The following is a 24,692-nucleotide window of genomic DNA, read 5'->3' on the forward strand; positions in this document are numbered from 1 at the left end:
GGAGGGTGGGTCCCTTGAATCCCTGCCCCCTCCACAGCAGGAGCAGCGTTGTGCAGAGATGATCACAGCTGGTGCACGGCACCAGTGCCACAGCTACGCCGTGCCATCCCTAACGCATTCTCTCAGTGCTCATGAAAAATTATAGGCAATCTTAATATACAATTACCGTATTGATGCTAACAGTTAAAATTGTTATGAAAATATTTCTAGGGAAACATGTTTCATGTTAAAGTTCTAAGCTTTATGGTTCCTTGGGCACACTGATGAACATGGTTTAGGAGCCCACCAGAATGCCAGCCACAGCCGCAGCCACATCTGTCAGAACCGCATCTGAGGTTCTGGCTGATTTTCTCTAATTCTTCTGAGGACCTTGTTTAGTGAGCATTAGATTTACCACCATGTTTCAGCAGAAGTCTTGCTAGTTAGTCAGTAATACAAAGCACGTGAGAAGCAGAGCTTTGGGCAGTACTCAGCTGGCTCCAAAACTCAACGTTATTAATACGGAACGTGGACCAGCTATGCTTCCAGGAGTCTCTTTAGTCCATCCGTCCATCTATCCTTCTCTGTCTGTCCGCCTGTCTGTCCTTCCATCCGCCATTCCCTCCCTCCATGCCCACTTTACTGTGTGTAAATGCATGCACACATGGACACTGAGCCACCTCTCTGGCCCACTTTGTTATCTCTTGCAATGTTTTCTCATATATGGACAGTAGGGATGAGAAGTCCTAAGTGTGCACTCAGTCTTCCGTCTGTTCCTCGCTCCTCTCTTCCTCCCAGGCATTTGTTCCAAATAGAAATGGTTTCTGATAGACATTGCATCTCATGCTGGGCTGTATGAAGGACTTCATCCTAATTAAAACTTTTCCTGTTTTGTATCATATTATTTCAGAAAAGATAATGATAGGGTAATTGTACCCCTAAAATCAGTGAGAGTTTGAGATAAGTAGCTATTTTATTTATGTATTTAAATGCAAATTGTTCTAAAATTTTGTATATTCTTTTTTTTACAACTCTCTAAAATTATGACAGTTATCCAATTGTAGTTTTTGGGGCCGGGATCCAATCCCATTCTGTTAGGTTTTCACATGGCGATAGACGATCCTGGTGATATTTTACTGTGAGAGGTGTGTGTGAGTTGTGAACACTGGAGAATCGGGTTACATGTGGATACCGTACAGGGAACCAGTGATGCCGAGGGCATAAAGCAAACAAGAAAGAAGTAAACCCCAGGGAAATGCAGGAGAATATTCAAAATTTAAGTTGATTTTTAAAAAGCTTTATTGTGGAAAATAATTTAGACTTCAATAAGAAAAATAAAAGGATTTAAAAGTGATATCTACTTGCAAATCAAATCAATTTGGTAGACTAGGGCATGTTAAAAAAACTTAGTGTTCCGTTAATCTGTTTTAGCAATTTGTTGATAATCATAAACAGACCCCTTACAGTGAATTAGAAGGTCTAGTTATTTAATTCATCGATTCAGCACATTTGACTTGTGGGCTTACTATGTGCTAGAGGGTGTGTGGTTTGAAATACCGCCAGGAAGGCTTTAACTGAAAGAGGATCTAAAAATCTGGAAAGCAAGTGGACACACACAGCCAACAACATCACACAAGGACGGGCTGTGGGGACGATGTCCTGGCACAGATGAGATGTGTGAAACTTAATCTCAGGCCATCGTACTTGTCGCTTAGCTTCTTTCAGAGTATACGGTAGTTCATGCAGGATTTCAGCCCTTTCTAAAAACGATATGCCGCCGCTGAACTTGTCTTTCTTCCTAAACTGCTGCTTCGGATCGTGGCCTTCATCTTAGTTCCCTGCGGAAGTGGCTGTTAAAGATTGTGTCGTAGTCGGAACAGCAAATTGTAACTTGTGTCACAATTTTTTTTTGTCTTTCTCTTTGCTAAGGGGGAGGGGAGGGGTTGACTGTGAATGATACAAAGTAGGAAAGGCTGTAAGTGGGAAGCAAGCAGGAGAATAATGTGCTTGGAAAGTTCCCTGTAGCAGATACCAAGTAACAAACGTGCTTATTGTGGAGGGAGGGGTGCGTGCGAGCGAGCGAGAGAGAGAGAGAGAGAGAGAGAGAGAGAGAGAGAGAGAAAGAGAGAGGGAGGGAGAGAGAGATGGGGAGGGGGGAGAGAGAGGGAGAGAAAGAACTGTCCTTGAGATCTTTCTCTTTACTGACCATTGACTGTAAATTACACACACAAGGAGTTCTTACGGAAGATATCTCTAATCCAGTAGGTGTATGGTATGTATTATGTAGGTTTTTAAAATTTAACTAAATAAGTGACTTTGCATGGAACCTCAGGATATGATACATTAAATAGCTCACAGAATGGCTTGAGGCATAGGTTTGAAAACAGTATTCTGGTTGTTAGATTGTGTTATCCCTATAAAAACAGCTAAACGTATATCAAAGCATAGGAATAGTACTGGACACCAGACTGTAAACATGCGTGTGTCCAGGATGTGCTACGGTGCAGTGCGGCTGGATGTTCTTGCATTGGTTTAAAGCCTTGCGCATACACAGAAGACTACAGAAGCCTTAGTATCTTGCTGCTTAAACCTTCAGTGTTGGAGTTGATTCAGCAAACTGGAAAAGTTCACATAAAGAGCTGTCTTGTTTCTTGAAGGAGTTTTTCCCTTTTCTGTGGGGGAGGGGGGAGGTTCTGTGGGGCAGATTTATTTAATATGATGTCAGTTGTGTAAAGTCAGCTGTGAATAATTATCTTGATATTTGACTTTTAGTCATTTTCTTGAACTGATATTGGTTCTCAAGGTCTTTGGCTACTAATGAGATAATTCATTGCAAAGGGTTCTGTTTAATATAATGGCGCATCACATAAAGGATTTGTATACATCGCTTGGTGCTTAGTTTGATTTCCCCACCCTGATGTAACAAAGTTGTTAGATTTTGAACACAAGAGAACATACTGATGTGATTGCTGGTAACTTTCTATGTATTTTATCTCTATGTAATCCTAGGTTCAAATTATCTCTTTTTTCTAAATGTTTTATTCATTCTAGTTAAAATTGACACAGAATAACAATGCATATTTATGGGGTAATGCCTAAAGGGTTTTTATTTATTGCTTTTGAAAAACTTCTTTGTAAAGTATATTTTGATCATGTCCTTTCCCCTTTCCCGACTGCACCCAGATTCTCCCATCCCTTATACACCCAACTTACGTTTCTTCTTTTATTAAGATAAATGAATAAACAAATCACCCAAAATCAAACAAAAGAAAACACCCAAAAGAAAAAAATACCAACCTGAAGCAAAACGACGACAACAGAAGTGCCCCCGAAGCTATGGTTAGGGCATAGGACTTCGTGTCCTCCTCCTCTTCCTGAGACCTCTGGCTTGGAGTTGTCCAGGCCCTGGGAATGCTGCCTAGTCTCTGAGTTCATTTGTGCACCTACCTTGTTGTGTCTGGAAGGCGCTGTTTCCCCGGGGTCATCTACCATGCCTGGCTCCCAGAATTGCAGCTTGGTGATGTTTATGATCACCTCTGTCTTCTGGTAGTGTGTGTAGTGCCTTCTAGTACCTGGAAAGCTAGACAGGAGGGGTGAAGCCTCTGGGTGGATACCAGCTCTGCCTGAAAGTTTTTGATCAGATTATTCGTGAAGAATTTATGTTGAATTGAGTACAGAAGCAGGTGTTTTCGTTGCAGCATGTTGATATTGAACATCAGTCATCCCTCAGTGGATAATTTGGAAAATTTAAGAAAAAAAAATCAAAAGATGAAAAAAGAGAAAAAGCAGTTGAAGTACGTAATGTGTAGTAGGGGTTGCTGAGGTGACGGTTAGTCAGTTGCTTGTCGTGGAAGCATGGAGTCTTGAGTCGGCTCCCCAGCGCTGTGCTAAGTCAGACCTGGTGCTGTACTCTGGGTGAGGGGAGGCGTGCCAGAGGGATGGAGCACAAACAACTGGAGACCTGGAACTTGCTAGTCAACTAGTCTAGCCAAATTGGTGGCCTCCAGGTTCAGGAAGCTCAGGCTGCTAGAGGGAAACTGTTTTTGTTTTGCAGATAATAAACACTGGCCCAGTGTGTACTATCTCTGTCTTGGGACAGCTTTAATGCTTCCCTGTTCTCCTGGGGGGCTCAGCCAGACCAAAAGTTTCACTGTTTCATTGTTTGCTTCGGAACTGCCCAAGTTATAGGATGCAGCACTTTTATGCATTTTTCTAGGGCATTGGGAAGCAGAGAGATACAAACCATAGTTCTGGCAGGATCACTGCCAAATAGTGTCCATGTTGTCTTAGTCCTAGTATATTTCATATATACGTTAAAATTCCATAAAATCTCGAAGTATGATGCACAAGTAAATAAGGAGATTGGAGGAGCAGTGACCCTGATAGGGCCCAGAGGCTTAGTTCTGTCTGGGTGAACTAGGGGCTGGGGAGGAGCTCTGGGAGAGCCTGAGGCTGGGGAAGGGCAGTGGTGAATGCTTGTTCACTAATACACATTTAGTAACACAAAATTCGAGGATACTCAGGGAGGGAGGAAAGAGCCCAGAATGCTATGTTGGGTTTCTTATTTTGTTGTTGTATACGATAGAAAAGAAGATATCTTGAAACTGTCTGTGCCACCAAGAATGAGAGATGCAGCAGGAAATGCACGAGATTAAAAAGACCCGACGCGCGCTCGAGCAGCAGCTGGGACACTTGGCTGCCCTGAGAAAGTAGGGGTGGCAGGGGTGTGACTGTCTGTTGGTGTTTGGAAATTCCGTGTGGATTTTCACTGAAGAAACCCAGGGAAAGGTGGAAGGGGCAGAAGTGGTCAGGCTGGTGTTCCTTTCACAGCTGCACATTCCTTCCTCTTGCGATTGTATTATTTTTTTTTCCTGCTTCTTTCCTAGTAGATTATCATAGCCAAACAGTGATTTTTGTCTTTGTGTGGTAATATTCTGGCAGCTACAGTTTAATAGGAGAATTGGAAAAAGTACAGAGAATAGCACCGGTCCATTAAAAACATTATTATGTAATCTCATGTGCAATCTCTGTGCATTTCAGACAAAACACTCTAAAGAGATAGAAGAGGAAAAATCACTCATTCTGGACTTTTGTGTTTTTTGATTTGTAGAGATTTAATTTTTATACAAAGTACTAACAGCGCAGCACCATCCTATGTGTTTGGGGAAGGGGCCTGTAAAGTTGCTGGCCCAGCTGACTTCCCCTCTTGCACTTCAGGTTGTTATATTTTTTACTCCCATGATAGTTGTTTTGGAGTAAAATGTGTATATTTGATAGTATTTTCACTGGCATAATCCAATGAGGATGTATAGAAGTTACATGTATATTAAGGTATATGATATAGTTCTCTCATTTCAGAAGAATAAGAAATGAAGCAGTATTTGCTTTATATTTAAATAGATAATAGATGACATACCAATGCAAGTAGTGTAGTGTATTTAATTAATTTTCACTGGATCCCCTATTGTGAAGTGAAGTTTAAAATTAAGACTGTGCATGTGTGTCACCCCTCAAATCTGTCATGTTGCCCCAAAGTCTGTAAAGCCCTGTGTGGGGTTGGAAAGAAAATGGTCCCCAAAGGGAGTGACTCTGGCAGGAGGTGTGGCTTTATTGGAGGAGGTGTGTCACCCTGGAGGCAGGCTTTGAGGGCTCAAGCTTCCTTCAGTATGTTATCTGGACCACTTCCTGTTTGTCTCCTGCAAGATGTAGGACTCTCAGTTACTTCTCCAGCACCATGTCTGCCTGCATGCCATCACCTTGTCCCACCATGATGATAATGGACTGAACCTTTGAACTGTAAGCCAGCCACCCCAATGAAATGTTTTCCTTTATAAGTTGCTGTGGTCATGGTGTCTCTTCACGGCAATAGAGACCCTATCTAAGACAGCCTGATGCCATTGATCAAGACACTGAGAACTGCTTTGGGAGTCATTAGTGGAGCTGCACAGTTCCAAGTGGAGTTATCTTTTTATATCATTGTATGGTGTTTTGGGAGCTACATGGATTTAAAATACACAGCTCCTCATGAAGCCAAGTTCCGGATGAGTGTTGGGCATTTTCAAATGCCAGATTTCCCTAGGAAGGGAAAAGGATCGCTACCAATGAAAATATCCAAAAGAATGTGCTGCAGTGTTCAAAAGCCCACACGTGCTTTCTGTCCACGTTTAATTCACATGCATTCAATACCTCAGGCAACCAGTGTTTGAGGGACCCAGTACTGTACACATTTAGTACCACACTCAGTCAGTACACACGCGGTCAGCACTGTACACAGTCAGCACTAGAACATCATTGTGGGTGACCAGGGAGTAGGGAGAGCCAATCCCGTTCTTTCCTGTTCCCTTTTCTCCTTCGAGTGTCGTTTGCTCTTGGTCCTGCAGACAAGTGTGCTTTTGAGGCACAGGGCACTGGAAGTAAAGGTCTCCCACATGTTCAGTGCACTCTGGTTTTACTGAGCCGTGTTTCATGTGCAAGGCCGTGCAAATTTATTAGTACCGTATTAGTATTATTATATCAGTATCATAGTTTTTGATTCCTAACCATGTAAATAATGCAATAAAAATACACATCGGAAACTGCCTTACTTCTATAAGGACCTGGTGCTGAATGCTGGGTCTGATCCCACTTCTTCAGTAAGAAGTTGTTAAGTAAAGTGAAGGAGAGCTTTTGGTGGCTTCTGTGCCTTGGCTGTTGTGATAATGCGGCCGAGAGCAGGGGGTGCAGCGTCCCCTCAGCTTGCTAACTTTAGTTCCTTCGTGTGCAGGCACAGTGCTGGGTCTGCTTTGGGTCTTCACACTGCCTTCCATAGGCCGTACTAACTTACTTCCTCCCCCCTTCTACAGAGCCTCCCTGTTCTTCACCAGCTCTTGTTAGCGGTTGACTTTTTGCTGACAGCGACCCTGACAGCTATGTGATTTTCTACTTGCTCTCTGATGACCAGTGATGCCAGACACGTCCATTAAATACGCACCAACCAATTGTGTATCTTTTAAGAAATGTCTTAAATTCAGGTTCCTTGCCGCCCCCCCCCCCCCCGCTTTTCCTTTTGAGTTGAGTTTCTTAAATATTTGGAATACTAACACTGATGTGAATGATGTCTCTGATTCTGCAATGGCTGCTTTCTCTGTTTGCTGGCTGGGTTCTAATCTAATGTTATCCCATTTTTTTCCTTTTTCTTTTTGCTGTTGTTTTTGTGACCTGTGCTTGTAGGGGAGACCCATGGCGTCGTGTTCAGGTCTTAGAATCTTTGGTTTGTTTGGACTTGTTTTCTTTAGACGGGTCTAATTTCACGACCCCCGTTATTTTGGTGCATCTAAAATGCTAAATGCTAAACAGGCCTCCTGTTACCATTCTCAGCCTCTCTTTCCGCTTTTCTGCTGGTGGACATGGACATTACTTTCCCTAGCATGGTTCACGAATGCCGGTCTCCTTTCTCCCCCTTTGGGGTTTGAACATGCTTGTATTAAGTCAGTTGGTCATGTATGTGTAGGTTCATCTCTAGGCCCCCTTTTCTGTTCAGCTGTCTGCCTCCTAAGCTTTTCAATCTCACAGTGCCACACGAGTGTATTTTACTGTAAAATACCAGAAATTAGCAAAAAACAAGCACCATGCCGTTAGAAACAGGGCATTCTTGAAGGACTTTGCAAATCTTAACTCAGACCCTGTTGTTATCGCTAGTTTACATCTAAAGAGATGGGGTCTCAAGCAAGATTGACATTTAAGGACAGGCAGTACCAAGCAGAGTTAAGGACAATGCAGTGGCTGGGTGGTAGAGTACATGCTGGCTGCTCAGTCTGACTACCCACCCCTCCTGAAACATCGCCCCACACAGTCTGTTCCAAAGCTCAGAACCCTGCCTCTAGTTTCCACGTTTCTCATGTTAAAGAAGGACAGGATGCCTCCAGATCTCTCGAGGCAAGAGTCTACCGTGGATGCTCTTTCTCCCTAGCTGTTATGTAGAGAGTAAGAGGTGAATATTCTCGCATCTCCTCAGCCTGTCTACTCCTGCATCAGTAGGGTTGCCTGGCTGGGAACAGACATCACAGTTTGGGGATTTCACTAAGCAAGACTGGTAACCTTTTGGACATCACTCAGAAATCAGGATACCAATGTAAAAACCGCCATTAGTGTTCTTAGACAAACTGTGGGCTACCTGGTGATAACCTCGGGTGAGGGCATTGTAGGAACATCAACACCAGAAAGAAGTTCATGAGCCCCAGGTAAAGGTGCGCTTTTAAACCCGAATACAATTTTAGCCTCTCGAGGATCTTGCCATGTCGTCCTGTCTTCTCAGTTTGCTGCACTACAGCAAAAATTTCCCCCTAGATCCACATCTGGAACACCTGCCCTAGTCTCCTTTGAAATTGTTCTTTACTAGGAAAAGATTTTCCGTCTTCCACTTCCTCCTTCCTGCGTGGATCCCGAGGTTCCAGCAGCGACCGCTGAACAAACTCGGCCACACTTTAGAACCCTGGTTCCAGAGCAGCCCACATCTTCTGCTGCTTGAGGATTCTAGGCCCTGTGGAGCAGCGCCATCTTCCCTCCTCCTCTCCTCCCTCTGCGCCATCCTCTCTGCAGTGGATGCCTCCCCAGGATGGGGCTCACCGCTCCAAGGGCTCTCTGCTGACTTCTGGAGATGCTTGGTAATGGTCACCTTCAGAGGTGGGGGAGGGGGAGGCTAGGATTCGGAAGGGGTTTATTTGTGAATGGGGTGAGATCTGTTATGTAGAAGGGCACATTGGATCCCCTGAGTGGAGGATAGCTGGTCCCAGTACTGTGGTAAGGGTTAGACTTGCGCTTCAAAGCACAAAGTCATGACTGTGAAGGAGGGATTCTTCAGAAACCAGCTTATCAGTTATGTCAGGGGAGTTCTTAGTTAAAAAACTGATTCTTTTAAAGGTCTCCTGTTCTCCAAGATCCAGCGGTGATTTCCTCCATCTGCCCCCACCTGCTCTCTAGATCTCTGTGTGTGGTTCTGGTACCCTCTCATTGCTGCTCGCTTAATGGGTCAGTCTGCAAGAGACCAGACGGAGCAGCGGCTAATGTTTCTGTAGTCCACAGCCTCTTTCCGAGATCCACTTGAGAAATAAAATGTTCGGGGATAAATAATACTATTGGTACTTGAGACCTTGCAAATCACTCAAGATGGGAGAAACAGATGTTGAATTATTTTTGTCTTTTGTCCCAGAAAAATGGCAGCAGTGAAGATTTCTATATTTAAAATCTGCTTTCTTCGGAGAGCACACACTTTTATTTGCTGAGAGGCGGTGAGGAGCTGAGTCGCGTCCTCGGTGACCTGCTCTGCTCTGCCTTCATTAAGACCCCCTCTCTGCATGGCACCACGGTAGGGCTGTTGAGTAAGCCTCTGGAGTTAGGTGGCGTCCTAGGGACAGTGGGTGGACCACATAATTTTTTGGGGAGAGATGGAAATCCAGTGGCGGAATGTGTGACCCCTGTGTCCCACTTGAGCCCAGTGAGGTCTTACAGGTGTAACCAAGGGCCTGAGCAGACTGTGAACGGAGCCAGCTACATGTTTTCACTGTTGGAGGCAGCTGTTATGTTGATTGTTAAAAATCAAAAGTTAAGGTTGTCCTGGAATCAGTTTATTACAGTGGTGTGTGTGTGTGTCTGTGTGTGCATAGCGGACTAACCTTTTTGGAGGTTGGTACTTACTCAGTTGTTTAAATGTTAACCGAAAATATTATTGTTCATCAGTCACCCATAATGATGGAGAGAGTACAGTTGAATGCAGCTAGATTTACTAGTGTGTTAATTTATTCTCGTAGCATTAGAATTTGAATACTTTAAAATGAAGCTTGTTTTCTTCACCAAGGAGAGATTGAGGTTTCTGGGAAGCTGTGGGTTTGTGGTGTTCAAGGCACGGTGCTAAAGAGAAACACAGATTCCTACCAGCAGGAACTGTAAACTGATTTGAACACTCTTCTTGTTTGTCCAGGGGATGAGTTTTTGGTTAAATATAAATCGTTGATTTTTTTTTCTGAAGAGAAATTTTAATCTTCATGAGTAAAAGCAACTTGCTCACGTGAATCCCCTATGTGCACAGCAGTGCACATTCAGTGAACAGAACTGCCTGTGGTTTCTGAGACAGCCGCATCACTTAACTCTTGAATCCTCTTCAGCCTTGGAGAGTGACACTGTCACTGTCTCTGCCCCTCCTTGCTAGATGCATGACTGCTCTCAGGTCCCTGACACCAGCTTCAGGTAGATCGGGTCAAGAGTGAATTTTGTTGTAATTCTGAGGTTTCTATTCTCCATGTTAAGGAGGTCATTGTTGCGTTAGGGTGACTTTAAAGACACTTCATTATTGTTGAGTGAGTAGGTTCAGGCACGTGGGATAACAGGACAACTTTGGGGAGTGGGTTCTCCAGTCTCTATGGGGTCTTGGGGAATGAACTCAGGCATGGGGCCTTTGTGGAGAGTGCCTTACTCACGGGGGCCATCTCTCTAGCCCTGGATACTCCTTTTAAACCTGCATTAAAAAAAGAAAGAAAAGACAAACATTATATAAAGGTTGCCCTTTTCTGTGGGAAATATCCAACTGAACATTGATCTTCACTCCCTGAGTCTCATCCAAACCCAAGGTTTGATCGAGGTAAGCCTTAGAGGAGCCACAGCAGGGCCTGGGCAGGTGACCAGCGGCACAGTTAACAGGCTTCCCTGGGCTTCCCGTGAAACTGCCACCTGGAGGGTTGATCTCCTCTACGTGTCAATTAGCAACCTTGAAAAAACAGTATTTTGCTTTCACATGATGTAGAGTTAAAATAGCTATTCAGGAATTTTATTGAAGATCCTGTGCTGTAGATTTCTTTGCTGCCTTTTAATTTTAGGCCTGTGCTCCTGTCAGGACGGGAGCGCCTGGGTGGCTCTGGTAGGCTGGTGACCTGTGCTTCCGTTCTCATAGCTCTGGGCTGTGTTGGCTCCGTAGGTGGAGAGGCGGGTTACTACACTTCATCTTCTTATCACCCAGCAGGGGTGCTGGGAATTAAGACACAGGGGGCCCAGTGGAAGTGTTTCCCCCATCAGAAGCATGACAAAGGAGCCATTATCGTCTCCTTTATACAGCCCCCCCCCCACTTTTGCCATCCCAAGTGAGGGCTGTTGGCCTATTCTGCCACCATGTGGCCATTTCGAGGATCGTCCCAGCCCATTATGGGGCATTTTCTGATGCTCTGAAGATTCTGAAGGGCCATTTCTCCTGTCTTCTTCTCAGGATTGCTAGGGGAACACATGGAACCCCTGTGGAGATGACACCCCCTTCTTTCTTTGTATTTCCTTTGCTCACCGGTCAGCCGGTAGCTCAGAGATTAGGCAAATTTTGAAGAAGGAACAAGGGTGTCTGTTCCCCGATGGAGATAAAATACAACCTCTTGAGAGTGACTGCACAGAGCTCCCTGCAGGCCTAAGGCAGGGTAGCTGTGTCCCATGTCATAAAGCGTGGCTCAGGAAGGAGATTGTTGTCTGTGGGTAAGTGGGGACTTTCCACTGGGGAGAAGCAGCTTGTGTTTTCTACTTTATTAGGTTCGCCCCAAAGATCCCTAGTCACGGCATAGAAAGGAAAGAGTGAAAGAGGTTGCTGGTGTTCTAGATGAATGGGGGGAATTCTTCCGGTGTGGGCCGGCTTGGAAGTGAGCTTGACTGCTGTACGGAGACAGTACGAAGACACACTGCCTGGTGTAGGCACCCTCACCCCATCCAGACAGCAGGGTTGCTTCCCGGCTGCAGCGCCTGCTCTGGACTCTTCCTGTCTGACTCCCGTGTCGCAGTGGTCTGTGAACCTCTGGCGTCGTGCGCGCAGTATTGTACTAGCTTCTGTGGGCCACGATTTGGCAAATACTGCCAGCAAGGTGTTGAGGGAGTAGCCGTCTGTGGAGCGCGGCCGCTGTGACTGAACCACGCAGGGCAATAGTTTCTCACTGGTGCCTTGAGACCGCGTTGTTCAGAGAAGAGAATTTTAGAAGAAACCGTATACCACCCCGAATTTCCAATGTCATCCTCAGATGAGGAAATACCAGAGAATGGCGGTAAAGGGGACCGAGTCCTCAGACAGTTTCCGTGTCTGCAGTGGAGCTCGTGACTTGTATTTTAAACGTCTAAAAGATTAAAATGTAAATATTTTAAAAGGTTTTTTATTTTGGTGTGTGTGTATGTGTAAAAGTCTGGGTTCAAGTATAAATTAATGGCATTCGTGCAGGATTTAAGAAAGATTTGTGAGAGTTTGTATTTTGATGCCAGAATTGGACCGTGGGCCCCAGAGCCCAATACTCAGCAGCAGAAACGAATTCCGTTTGTCGTGTTGTGCGGCCCTCTTGAGCTGCCAGACAGGCAGCCTCGCTGTGTGCTGTTTAGCTCTGCCAGCCTGGAATATGCTCCTAGCTGCTCCACATTGGAGGAGAAATTAGGTGGTTGTTTTGAAAAGTCAAGAATTCCCTTCTCCTCTTTCAGACCTCGTCATTCAGAGCTATAGTGGTTGTGGTTACAGTAAACTGTGTGCTGGTCACATTTCACTTTAAGCCTGATAATAAAAAAACCGTGTTAGGATTAGGGAATTTAGCTCAGTGGTAGAGTTCATACTTATTGTGTATGGGTCTCTGAGTTTAGTTCTGAACCAAAATACAACAGCAGCAGCCTGAATTCAAAGCAAAACAAAACAAACCCAGAAAACTCTGAGCCAGGTGTAATGGCACACACCTTAATCCCAGCACTCAGGAGGCAGAAGCAGGTGGATCTCTGTAAATTCAAGGCCAGAGCTACATAGTGAGATCCTGTCTCGAACCAAAACAACACAGCAAAATAAAAAGTAGAAAACTCTAGGGACCCTTTGTAAGTTTTATAAATATTTCATTTGACTGTTTCAGGCCTAGAGATAGTTGCCGACAAAAAGAGTATATTGTAAAAGTTCTGATGGACGTGCATGTTTAACAAGTACTTGGGATTTTCTATCGGGAGTGTCATCAGCTGCTCTCTTAGGTGATAAACTCAGGAACCGCGCTCTTTTGTTGAGGCACACACTGTGTGTGCCCTGCATTGCCAGGGAATTATGTGTAGTTGTGGCCACATGGGCTGTCCTGTGCATTTATTACTTTGCTCTACAGATGTGATCTCTGTCACTTTCCAGGGTCACAAACTCCTGGGGAAGGAGAAGGAGGACTTGGTTTGACCCCAAAGATTCATGATTTATATTCTCTCTCCTCTCTCCCTCTCTCTCCCTCTCTCCCTCCCTCCCTCCCTCCCTCCCCCTCTCTCTCTTTCTCCCTCCTTCCTTCCCTCCCTCTTTCCTTTTTGGTTTTTTTGAGACAATATTTCTCTGTGTAGCTTTAGAGCCTGTCCTGGAACTCTCTTTGTGGACCAGGCTGACCTTGAACTCAAAGATCCTCCTGTCTCTGCTTTTCAAGTGCTGGTATTAGAGGCCCACGCCACCACCACCTGACTTTCTGTTTCTTCATTCTTAGCTGAACTGTTGCATATGTTTTAGTGTGGAAATAGTAGAGATATCATATATTTTAATGTGGAAATAGTAGAGCTATCTTGTAAATAAAACTTGGAAACTGAGCTGTCATCTTGGGAGACAGAGGCATTTGCGCTGCTTGAGTTGTTCCTTCTTATTCCATTTGATTACAGATGTGAGCTGGGGCCTTGAACGTGTAGCTTTTATGCTCCTAATGAATGATGCTGGAGACATAGCTCTCTAAATCGTTGCTCGTGAGCATTTGCGCAGAAGGATAATTACATTTTTGTCCGAAAGATACCCAAGGGAGAATATGTTGCCATCAGTATAATTTCTGGCCCGTGACCACTGTCTCAACAAGTGGATGCTCCCCTCTCCCTCTCCTTATGCCCAAGTCGGTAGACATTCATCAACTAGGTCTAGACTGGCACAGGTTTGCCAAGTGTTACACCATCTTGGCCTTCGTTCCCTTGAGTTGGTCCTTAAAGCACACAACAAATAGGTTAATACATTACTAAATGTGTTAAAGTTAAACCCTTTTTATAGGAAAAACATTTTTTCTTTGTAATGTAGGTAAAATAATTTTCTTCATTTTAACTGTCATCATTATTTTTCTTTTGTAGCCCAGGGGGTTAAGAGCGCGCACCAGTCCCTGGAGGAGCAGGAGGTGGGGAGCAGGAGGTGGAGAAGCAGGAGGTGGAGGAGCAGGAGGAGATGGAGGAGCAGGAGGTGGAGGAGCAGGAGGTGGAGGAGCAGGAGGTGGAGGAGCAGGAGGTGGGGAGCAGGAGGTGGGGAGCAGGAGGTGGGGAGCAGGAGGTGGAGGAGCAGGAGGTGGAGGAGCAGGAGGTGGAGGAGCAGGAGGTGGAGGAGCAGGAGGAGGTGGAGGAGCAGGAGGTGGAGGAGCAGGAGGTGGAGGAGCAGGAGGTGGAGGAGCAGGAGGTGGAGGAGCAGGAGGTGGAGGAGCAGGTGGGGAGCAGGAGGTGGAGGAGCAGGAGGTGGAGGGAGGAGCAGGAGGTGGAGGGAGGAGCAGGAGGTGGAGGAGCTCCTCTTCCCTAAGTGCTCCGAGGGTCATGTGACACTGTGCTGTGTGCTGTTGCTGCAGTCTTGATGCTAGTGTGCATTGATTACATTGGAGACCAGCTTTAAGTGAATTGGACGTTTGCTGTGCTGGCCTGTTGTGTTAAGATGAGTCTCTGGAACAGTGAGTGCAGACCCCTGGGCGTGGAGACTCTTGCCTCTGTTCCTGTGGGGATGCCCTGTGCTTGCAGGCATTGAACCAAAGCTTTTAAGGATGCCTTTGTCTTTAAAAAAGGAACTTTGTTTGTCATGGGAAAACTTCATCCCAATTGGCCTGTCAATCTCATTGTCTGCTTGGTTGCAGTGGTTTTAGGACTTTAATCTCCTTTGAAATGGTGTCTATTTTTGCTAAACGGATGTCCTTCATAGGGTCGAAGGAAAGGCTTATTGTTCTAAAAAAAAAAAGGTTTGCTTCCTGGTTACAGCAGCATGTTCCTGTTTATGCTCAGAGGCCAGAGCATTTTGGGAAAAATAGCTTATGTCTTTAAAAGGGTCTTTAGTGACGGTCTTGTGGATTTTTTCTTAGGAAGTACAGTCCTGGAGGTCAGCAGTGTCTCAGGTGGCACATCAATTTCCCGAGAAATGGTATCTTGGAGTGCTTTAAGTGATTTAGTGCCTCTGCATTTTGTTTTCTACAAAGTTTGTTGAAGTAGAACTTCACCCGCTGACTCTAAGTGGAGAAAATGAACATAACCCAAGAGTATACTTTCCAGAAGTCCACCCGTTCTCTTCTGTGCGTTGGCTAAAGTCTTACCGTGGAATGCTGCAGGCATGCTCCTGTGCTGGCTGCAGGCTCCAGCTGCTGATGTGGGTTCCACTGCAGACTGCAGCCTCCTGTTACTGGCTGCAGGCTCCACCTGCTGGCTGCAGATTCCTACTGCTACAGGCTGTCGGCTTCTACTGTTGCTGGCTGCAGGCTTCTACTGTTAGCTGCAGGCTCATGCTATTGCTGACTGCAGATTCCTGCTGTTACAGGCTGTCAGCTTCTACTGTTAGTTGCAGGCTCGTACTGTTGCTTTCTGCAGGTTCCTACTGCTGGCTGCAGGCTCCTACTGCTAACTGCAGGCTCGTGCTATTGCTGGCTGCAAGTTCCTGCTGCTGGCTGCAAGCTCCTACTTGTTCCTGGCTGCAGGTTCTTACTGCTACCTGCAGGCTTCTGCAATTGCTGGCTGCAGGCTCCTACTGTTCCTGGCTGCAGGCTCCTACTGTTCCTGGCTGCAGGCTTCTACTGTTCCTGGCTGCAGGCTTCTACTGCTGGCTGCAGGCTCGTGCTATTGTTGGCTGTAGGTTCCTGCTGCTGTGAGGAACTGGGATGCTCAGTTCCTCATCTATTCTACCTGCTTCTTTCTCTGTTCTTCCTGGCGAGTTCTGGAGAGGAAGCCCTGGTCAACTAGTATCTACTGGATTTTAGCAAAGGCTGTCAGCCAAGAGGAAGTAAACGGTGAGAACTCTGTGAGAATCAGTTAGGGTGGCAGATCGGCAGACCTTCCACCCAAACAGCTTTCTTTCTAGGGCAGTTTGAGTTTCCTTTTTATCCTGCTGGAAGCCTCAGACCATTGAGAGGTTGGCTTGGACTGTGGATGTGCAGGGAGACCACGGACAGTCCTCGACCCTCAGTTATCTCAGTTGCAGTCTGTAATTGGTAAATGGGACACTTGAGACAGCTCCAACCCAGATTGCCCCTTCCTTTGATTTGTATTCTCTAGCTCACCTGTAACCATGTTTTTTTTTTTTTTTGTTTGTTTTCTGTTGGGTCAAAGAGCTACGGTTTCCTGCTGTGCATCAAGCTGCGTGTTTAGGGTTCCAGGACACATTGCCTGCTAGTTGGCAGCTAGGGAAGCACAAATTTCTTCCGCACAGTTAGGAACTTCAGGTTCACAGAGAAACTACTTGTTAAGGAATCTAGTTAAAGCTCGACCGCATCACTGTCTGTGTAGAAGAATGCGGAATTACTCTGCCGTCTTATAAGCTCCTGAGCACAGACCCTTTAAATACATTTATTTTGAAACAGCTTGCTCTAAGAGTCATAGAAGAAACTAGATGTGCGGGTTGAATTGATTAAAGGTTTGTGGTCTGAAAAATACACGAGACAGCTAGAGAGATGGCTCGGCAGGTAAGAGCACTGGCTGTCCTTGCAGAGGGCCTGGGTTCGATTCCTAACACCCACGAGGTGTCTCAAACCATTCATAAGTTATCACCTCCCACCTCCGGCCACTCTGGACACTGCGTGATTATAGTCTACATAAATACACGCAGGCAGAACACCCATGCACATAAAATACAACACATACAGCTAAAAACAAAACAGAACCAAAAAACCCCCAGAAGTACATGAAGCTGTTATACAGAATTTTATGGTTGTGTATTGCTTGAGTGGTGTCCATTTTAAACTTCCCCCCACAAACATGGTGATTAGCTATGGTATTTAATTTGTGCAGTTCTGTACGTTTAGAGGGAAATTCTGCTTTAAGAACTAATGCCAGTCGTGAGTAGTGTAAAGCCTTCGGTCCATCACTTCCTTCCTGTAGCCTCTGTTTTGTGTCACGACCTCAGTGACAACTGTCAGCACATTCTCTATGTCACAGGACTATGTCCCGTGGTTCTCTATTTATAGGTTATGCATATTGCCTCAAATAAATACTGGTGGTAATTATTCGTAGGTTAGATACTCTATACATATGTCTCATACACGGGCACTCAAACTTTTAAAGTCCATGTATATTATGCAAGCGTACATGGTACGTATGACCCTGGAACAGCTGTGGTGTCATGAAACTGATTAACACAGTGGCGTTTGGGCCGTGAACTGACGTTTTATACTGGTTTTACCGCGTTTAGGTGAAGGAGTCCTGTTGCTGCCTAGGCCTGTGCTCTGGCAATACTCTCCGGTCGCCTTCTTTGCTTCTGTCTCTGAGGTCCCTGTTCTTTCTTCTGTTAGGTGTCTTTCAGGTTTGTCTTTCCTAGGCATGATCTAAAAGTCTTGTTTCTTTCTAATATGTTTTTTGGGCCCTCAGTGTGAACTTCCTGCTCGGTCATGCAGGCGGGTAGTTTTGTGTGTTTTCCTTGACCAAAGCAGTTCAGGTCATCAGGCATAGCCAGAGTTGCATAGGTGACTCAGTGGGGAAAAGTGATGGTGTTTGCACTGCTTACCGGTCGGTCCGTCGGTGTCTTGTTCACCTGAGAAGGGTCAGCAGCGGGACTGAGGGGTTGTCACTTGTTCATTTACAAACGCCTTGCAATCCCTTTATGCCACATTTGGACAGATTTAGGGGAGAAATTCTCATTCATCCTTACTCCCATCCTCTCTGTACCCTCGGTGTTCACTGGAATCCTGTAATGTCAGTTCCTTTATGGCTAGAAACAGGACTGCGCATCTTTACCTATCTTCAACTTTTTTTTCCCTCCAAGACAGGGTTTCTCTGTGTAGCTTTGGAGACTGTCCTGGAAATTGTTCTATAGACTAGGCTGGCCTTGAACTCACAGAGACCCGCCTGCCTCTGCGCCACTACTGCAAGGCCTGTTTTGAACTTCACCACCTGGCCTATTTTCAACTTTTATGAATGACTTTGAATCTTTTTTATTGTAACTTTAAAACTAAACGTAAGACACTTTTTTAAGTATGGAAAGTTAAATTTATACTTGATTATTAAGTGATTATAAAATAACATGCATTAATATTGAGAAAATAATTTGAATAATCATCCTATTGGTAATTATCCATGATTTGAAATGAAAATACTGTGTTTGCTATTTTGATGTAAGTAGCAGAAAGTATGTAACAGAGAACTGCTGGTGAAGCGTTTGAGGTGATGAGTTTAAGTAAGTTTATTATTCGAAAGCTTTTGTGCGTGTTCTGAAGGCAGTCGTAAAAGAGAGCCTTTGCAGTTCTAGTTTTCCTTTGAAAATGTTAATTTTTAATATCTAAGAAAAAACATTTTTAAAAAGTACAGTTTAATTTTTAACATGTTATTTTAGAAAAACTTTGTTTCCTGACAAGCCTAATAATTCTATTCTTTTCTTTGTAACAGGACCTGGAAATAGTGTACTCCTATTTACACGGGATGGAAGCCTTATCAAACCTGAGGGAGCACCAGCTAAGGTGTGTATCGATTTTAATAATTTAATAGTGATGAAGTGTGTCTCTGTGTCCTTCTGTTAATAAGATTTGAGCTTAAGGAATGTTTAGCACATGGATATTCTGCTTGGTGTAACCCCTGCACTTGCTTTGATATGTTCTGCAAGGTTGAATTCAGTTGGATTCGTATACATTTTAATATTTCTGTATAGTAAGGTTCTTGCACTTCCACTCAGAGTCTGCCTCTGCTTCCCAACAGTAATAAGCTTCAGTTGGTACAAACACTTAAGGGGGCGTTGTTTGCTATTCCTGTTTTTTAGGTACATGTGTATGTCTGTGGAGAGCTTATCACTCAGACGTGTTTTAAAATATTCAACTAGTGATTAGGCTCCTTGCTCTAGCACGTCTAGGTCTCTGTAGGATATGCTTACCCCCCTGTGGCCGGTACAGTGTTTATCACACTGGTTCCAGAGCAGTGTGCTCTTGTAAATGTCTTCCCGCTTCTGCTGTGCAATGCACTAGCTTCATTTGTAGTTACTCAAATTTCATAAAACAGAAGTGGCGTGGTCTTCACTGCAGTAGGAAATAAAGGACCCCCAGAAGGTAGATGCCAAGATGTAATGAGGTCTTACTTCTTTCTGTTCTGTCTAGTTGTGATGCCAACCATTTTTAATTATGAAAGGAATACCCTTTAAGCACTAATTAATTTGTGAGCATGTCAGTTTCATATTTGTCTGTTAATTGAAAAAAAGTATCAAGAGGGTTGAGTGTTTCTGAAATTAATTTTTTAATGAAAATCATTTAAATTAAACTCAGTTGTAGATTAAGTGTATAAAAACCCAGACAGTTTTTATTAGGAAGGGCAAAGCTGGGGATTTTGGAGATGGCTGAAATTGTAACGAGTCGTAGCAGTTTCTAAATTGTATGACTTTCATTTGACATTTTGTGATGCCAATCTTCCTAAGGAAAAAATTCAGAGGTATGAATAATGCAAAACAGACCACAAACCAGTCCACAGACCCAACAGCCAGCTTTAGAATTACCTACTCTTTGCCATTTCCGGGGTGATGTTTAGGTGGACATGCCTAATTAATTCTAGAGTATAGCTGAGTCCATCCTTAAGAAATATTCTAAGCTTCGTGTAGATTGTCTGTTGGCAGCGTTGCAGGGACGAGCCCTTCACATGTCCAGCTGTTTCTGCGTGTGCTGAGCCGTCTCAGTCACAGCCAACAGCAAGACTGAGTGTATCTTTAGAGCAGGATCATAGCCGAATTACACAGCAGAAGTGAGGTTCGTGTAAACCACTGAATTAAGTGGCTTCAGGAGATCTAGTTCCAAGGAAGAATGACGTCCCTGATAGAACTGTAGTCCTGGCGGCAGCAGGCCATGTGGGCCTGGGAGAATTAGGTCAGAAGTAGGGGACTCACAGAGCATTTGGGACAAAAATGACTTCATTCCAGTTAGACTGGACATGATTTTCCTTAAGCTAACACCCAGCTCTCTGTCACGTAGCTGACTCTGATGGCATCTGGATCAGTGTTGTGCAATTCCGTAGCCCACCCAAGTGGTTTTGAATGTTTGAAGTACGTTGAGATACTGCATCTGGCTAAGCAGAGCAGCCAGGGTTACTTAGAGACAGTCATAACCATTTCGATTCAAGATGGCTGTAAACGTGTCAAACTGAATCCCTAGATGGGGAGTGGAAGGAAGAACAAGGTGAGTGAGCATCCCAGAGTTTTTATTGGGCCAGCAAACGGAAGCTCAGTGTTCCCTGGTCGGGGAAGAGCGCCTGTCCAGGATGAAGGTGCTGCTAGGCTGTCGTGCTGCGGCAGCTTTTCATGAGACGAAACCGTCACAAAATACACCCCGGTGTATTTTGGAAAAATTGATTGGTATTCATATAATAAGATGCTTCTCGATGCTGCTGCTTTTGAGATAATTTTGAATATTTAAACATTATTCATATTTTCACATTTTTTTTTCCATCAGGGCTGTATCAGCTGAGATAACAAACCTTTCAGTTCTTAAGTCTCCATTTGCTCCTTCATCCTAAAATACTGAGCCAGTAAAAGCCTACATTGGGTTGAGATTCTGTCCTCCTCAGTGGCCGTTAGTGTTGAGCTCCGCGTGGTGTTACCACCTTTTAAATGAATAGGGTTTCCTTTCTGACTTTTGGGTACCTGCTTCTCTTTGAGTGTGTTTACCCCGGGGCACACACTCTGCCTGCCTCTTCAACCTCTCCGTAAAGTCCACGCGGTGAAGCCTGGCTTCTATTAGAGGCTTCGCGTTCTAGCACACAGGTGGGGCAGATTTTAATTCATTTGATTGAGTTGTAACTCTAGCGCCATCAACATCCAGTTGAAGATAAGTAATTTAGATAAGCCTATGAGCATATGAAGTCATAAACTTGAAATGTCACCCCATGGCTCATTCAAGTATCTTAGCCGTGTTCTTCTAATGGCGAATGTTGAACTCACTGTTGTTCTCTTTTACAGGTTAATGTGTGAAACCGTGAGATACGAAAGACATGAAGCAAACGAAGTTTTATACTAGTAGGTATTCCTTTCTGGTTGTATGTTGTATGATGCAGTGGCCAGCTCCTTCAGCTATCACCGAGGGCTAGCAGCTGGCTCAGTTAAGTTAACCTGGCCTTTCGGGAGGACGGGGCTTGGGGGAGGTTAACTTACTTCCCATGGTGTAGAAGTCTGAGATGTTTGAACTGTTTGCAATTTTAAAATGGCCAATTCACATCTGTATTTTTACCTATGGTACTTTCCTATGGTAGAGATGTGACTTTGGGTTGTCACGTATTCTCTGTTCTTGTTGTGAAATACGAAGTAGCTCACAATCATCTGGGCATAACAAACAACAAGCAGACCTTCCCACAGCCACAGAAGGTGAGCCGCCAGTAGCCCAAGGCACGAAGCTCAGTCTAGGAACAGCAAAATGAGCTTCTACGTCTTAGGTAAAGTTTAATCTTAAAATTGTACTAATACTGCTTTAAAGATGTGGGATGTGTCTCTTAAAAACTAACAACTGACTTTTAAAGAATGCGATAAATCCAGAGGAAACCAGTGCTGGGACTCTGAGTATGTGAGATGCTCTGCTGTGTGCACCAGTGGATAATATTTACTACGATGATCACTGCACTGGCCTCATCCTGGTTTTCATGGCACTTACTAAAATAGTTATTCCTTTTCAGGGATATTATGGGTAGGTTGTACTTGCTGAAAGAGAAAAAAGACAGCTGCTCTCTGAAGGAATTTATCATCTATAGAGGGAGGAAGAAATGGAGTAACAGGAAAAATGGTGTGATTGGGATACTTGGGAGCGTCAAGATGGTTGAGGAAGAGAGAGGAATCCTGAGAGATATTGGAGCCCTTTGAACGAGCTCGGTCTCAGGTTTTATTCCATAATCTACAGAAATCTTAGAGGGGCATTATAAACAGCATGTCAGAGATGCAGGTGAAACAGACAGGCAGTTTAGGGGTGCAGCTGGAAGGCCTCACTCGACACTGGGATGCTGTGGCAGTTGTGAGCCACTGTGTGGGTGCTGGAAAGCAAAGCCTGAGGTCTCTGTGTGAAATAGGTGCCCCCAGCTCCTGAGCTCTCTCTCTCTCTTAGCCCCTGTAGGTCTTGTTTAATATATAGCTTGGTGGCTGGTTTTCAGGCAAAAAAGCAAGTTTGTCCAAATGCCCCCAGCCCTTCATGTACCCGCAAAGGCAATACGCATGGGTGCATGGGAGCAAGCAGGTTCTGTCAGGGTGAATGGATGCGAAGGGAAATAGCCGAGGAGCCAGCCGCGGGAATGTGAAGGAGGAGGAGCCTAGACGCATCGGCAGGGTTAGGGTTCGGAGAAGCTGGCAGGTGGGAGTCGGCGGAATTCCTAGGCTGTCACATGTGAAGCTGATTGCTATTCACCCAGCTGTTGTAAATAGTCCAGTGGCAAAGCGTGTGTGGTAGTTAACCAAGGATTGACCGACAGCGAGAACTGACCCCAGGAAGAAGAATGCTTTTAATGGAGTTCTGGAGAAACTGAGGCGGGAGGAACTGCAGCCCTTGCCTCCTTTTCGAACCCATGGAGTAGGTGTGCAAACGCCCGGGTGGAAACCCCTGTGAACGCTGCTAAATACACTGAAGCGGTTCCACGAGGGGCGGCACTAGCTTTCTGTCAGTTTGTCCTTCCCCCTCAGACACGTGATTGGCCAGTGGTCTCGTGGCAGATGTGTAACAGGCAGTTCATCATGCCCTAGTAATAGCCTGATGGGCATTGATTCCTTTACGGTCTGGAGATGTGTCTTGGGTCACCCGTTCTCCATTCAGGAATGGAACTTCAGGAAGACCAGGCATTCATCCAGCTTCTGTCACTTGGAGTAGGATTAGAAGTTGAGCCCAGATCTTGGGGTTTTGCAGCTTTTCCCCTCTTGCCTCCGTCGCCAATATCGTTTGCCCCTTTTATCCTAAAAATGATATTGTATACGATGGTGAACACTTAGTCAGCACCTGTCGCCATCCTCCCGGGGTCTGATGTTCTGATGGAACCCACCAGCACTCCTGCCTGCACAACCGTAGTTCACTAACAGTGATCAGTTGTTACCCTTTTTATTACAGGCGTGTCAGTGCCTTTACACGTCCTGGGTGTTAGTTTTTAACACCAGTCGACAATGCCCAATTCATGTCCTAGTTGTCGTGAATGGAGTGTGTTTGACGTGGTTTTTCCAGTCGCTCACGTATGTCTGTTTAGAATTAGGTGCCAGTGGCAGCGCGCAGTGAAAAGTCTGGATGTAGACTCTGTAAATCCTGATTTCATAAGAATAAAAATTCATCGAGACGAACCGCAGATCCACATAGCTAGGCTGTTGGTATTTTGCTGATGTTCTTACAAAATGTAGATGAGGTATTTTCTTCTGTGGTCCTGCAGCAGGCACGCATCCGCTCTTACCAGTTTGTGTAAGTGTGTTTTGAAACCTAAAGAACAACTGTGTTTGTAGTTTATGTAAATCCATGATACCTTAATAATACCCTCTTTTGGGGAGCTGCTCTGAGGACCTTGGAGCGAAGTGACTGGTCCTGTTCTTCCTGAAGCTTGGTCTGAAGACTAGTGTAATAGAATATCGATAACTTTCAGACTCTTTCTTTTTTTTTTTTTTTTTTGTTTTTTGTTTTTTGTTTTTTCGAGACAGGGTTTCTCTGTCCTGGAACTAGCTCTGTAGACCAGGCTGACCTCAGCCTCACAGAGCTGACCTCTCCCTCCTGAGTTCTGGGATTAAAGGCGTGCACTACCACTGCCTGACCAGACTTTGCTTTTATGAGCAAGGGATGACTAGCCATTTCCCTTACTATGTCTGTGTGCTATAGCTGTAGTAATTTCACCAGGTAAATATGGTATTCTTTTGATCTAACACTATATTACATCTTCCTCGTCTACAGAATGGAAACAGCAATGTCATTTCTTCAGAGTGCAATAGATGGACGTAGTTTTTTGACCAGCATGTCTACTCAGGGTGCATGCACCTCTACTGAGGGCGTGGGTACCCCTTCTGAGGGCTCTCGCATCCCTCCTGAGAATGTGTGCACCCCTACCGAGCATAGACACAACCCTTTTGAGGAGGTGTGCCCTTCTGATGCCTTAACTCAGAAGGCTGAGGGTGGGGAGGAGGAGCTAGGAGGAGGGTAGCCTGGTTACAGAGTGGCGCCCTCTCTGGATAACAAAATAGAGAGCAGAGAAAATCAACATACCATCTCAGAAGTGGAGGGCCACCAACTGAGATTTGCTGAGAAATTCTCTGACTGGGCTGTTTCCCAGTACAACGCTATGACCGAGTTCTTAGTCAGTGTGCTCTGGCTTTTCCTAACTGGCTGACCAGCCTGGTCATTTGTGGTCACTGGACAAAGTGTTTAAAACCTGTATCAAGAAGTCAGTGTACACACATGTCTTACTTATACCCTTAAAATACCCAGCTGCTCCGTGAGCCTTTCCCACATGCAGATCTGGTTGAAAGCGTTGGTTTCCGGAAGAGTTTCCATAGCACTTGAAGGGTTTATCTCTATTTCAGAAGAGGAATTTGTTCTTCAGTGAAACAGCTGCTTTGAGAC

At 44.9% G+C, this 24,692-nt stretch overlaps 1 protein-coding gene across 3 annotated transcripts in view; it reads left to right on the forward strand.

Moving 5' to 3' along the window:
* Rapgef2 (Rap guanine nucleotide exchange factor 2) overlaps nt 1-24,692 on the forward strand; it is a 218,509-nt gene that overhangs the window by 49,301 nt on the left and 144,516 nt on the right. For all 3 annotated transcript variants that reach the window (XM_048424899.3, XM_048424901.3, XM_048424900.3), the window contains exons 2-3: nt 18,550-18,620; nt 21,092-21,148. In XM_048424899.3, coding sequence (XP_048280856.1) covers nt 18,550-18,620; nt 21,092-21,148 — 128 coding nt within the window. The remainder of the gene's footprint in view (nt 1-18,549; nt 18,621-21,091; nt 21,149-24,692) is intronic.

This window comes from Myodes glareolus, chromosome 20 (assembly GCF_982192425.1).
Source record: "Myodes glareolus chromosome 20, mMyoGla1.1, whole genome shotgun sequence".
In the NCBI taxonomy this organism is placed as follows: Eukaryota; Metazoa; Chordata; class Mammalia; order Rodentia; family Cricetidae; genus Myodes; species Myodes glareolus.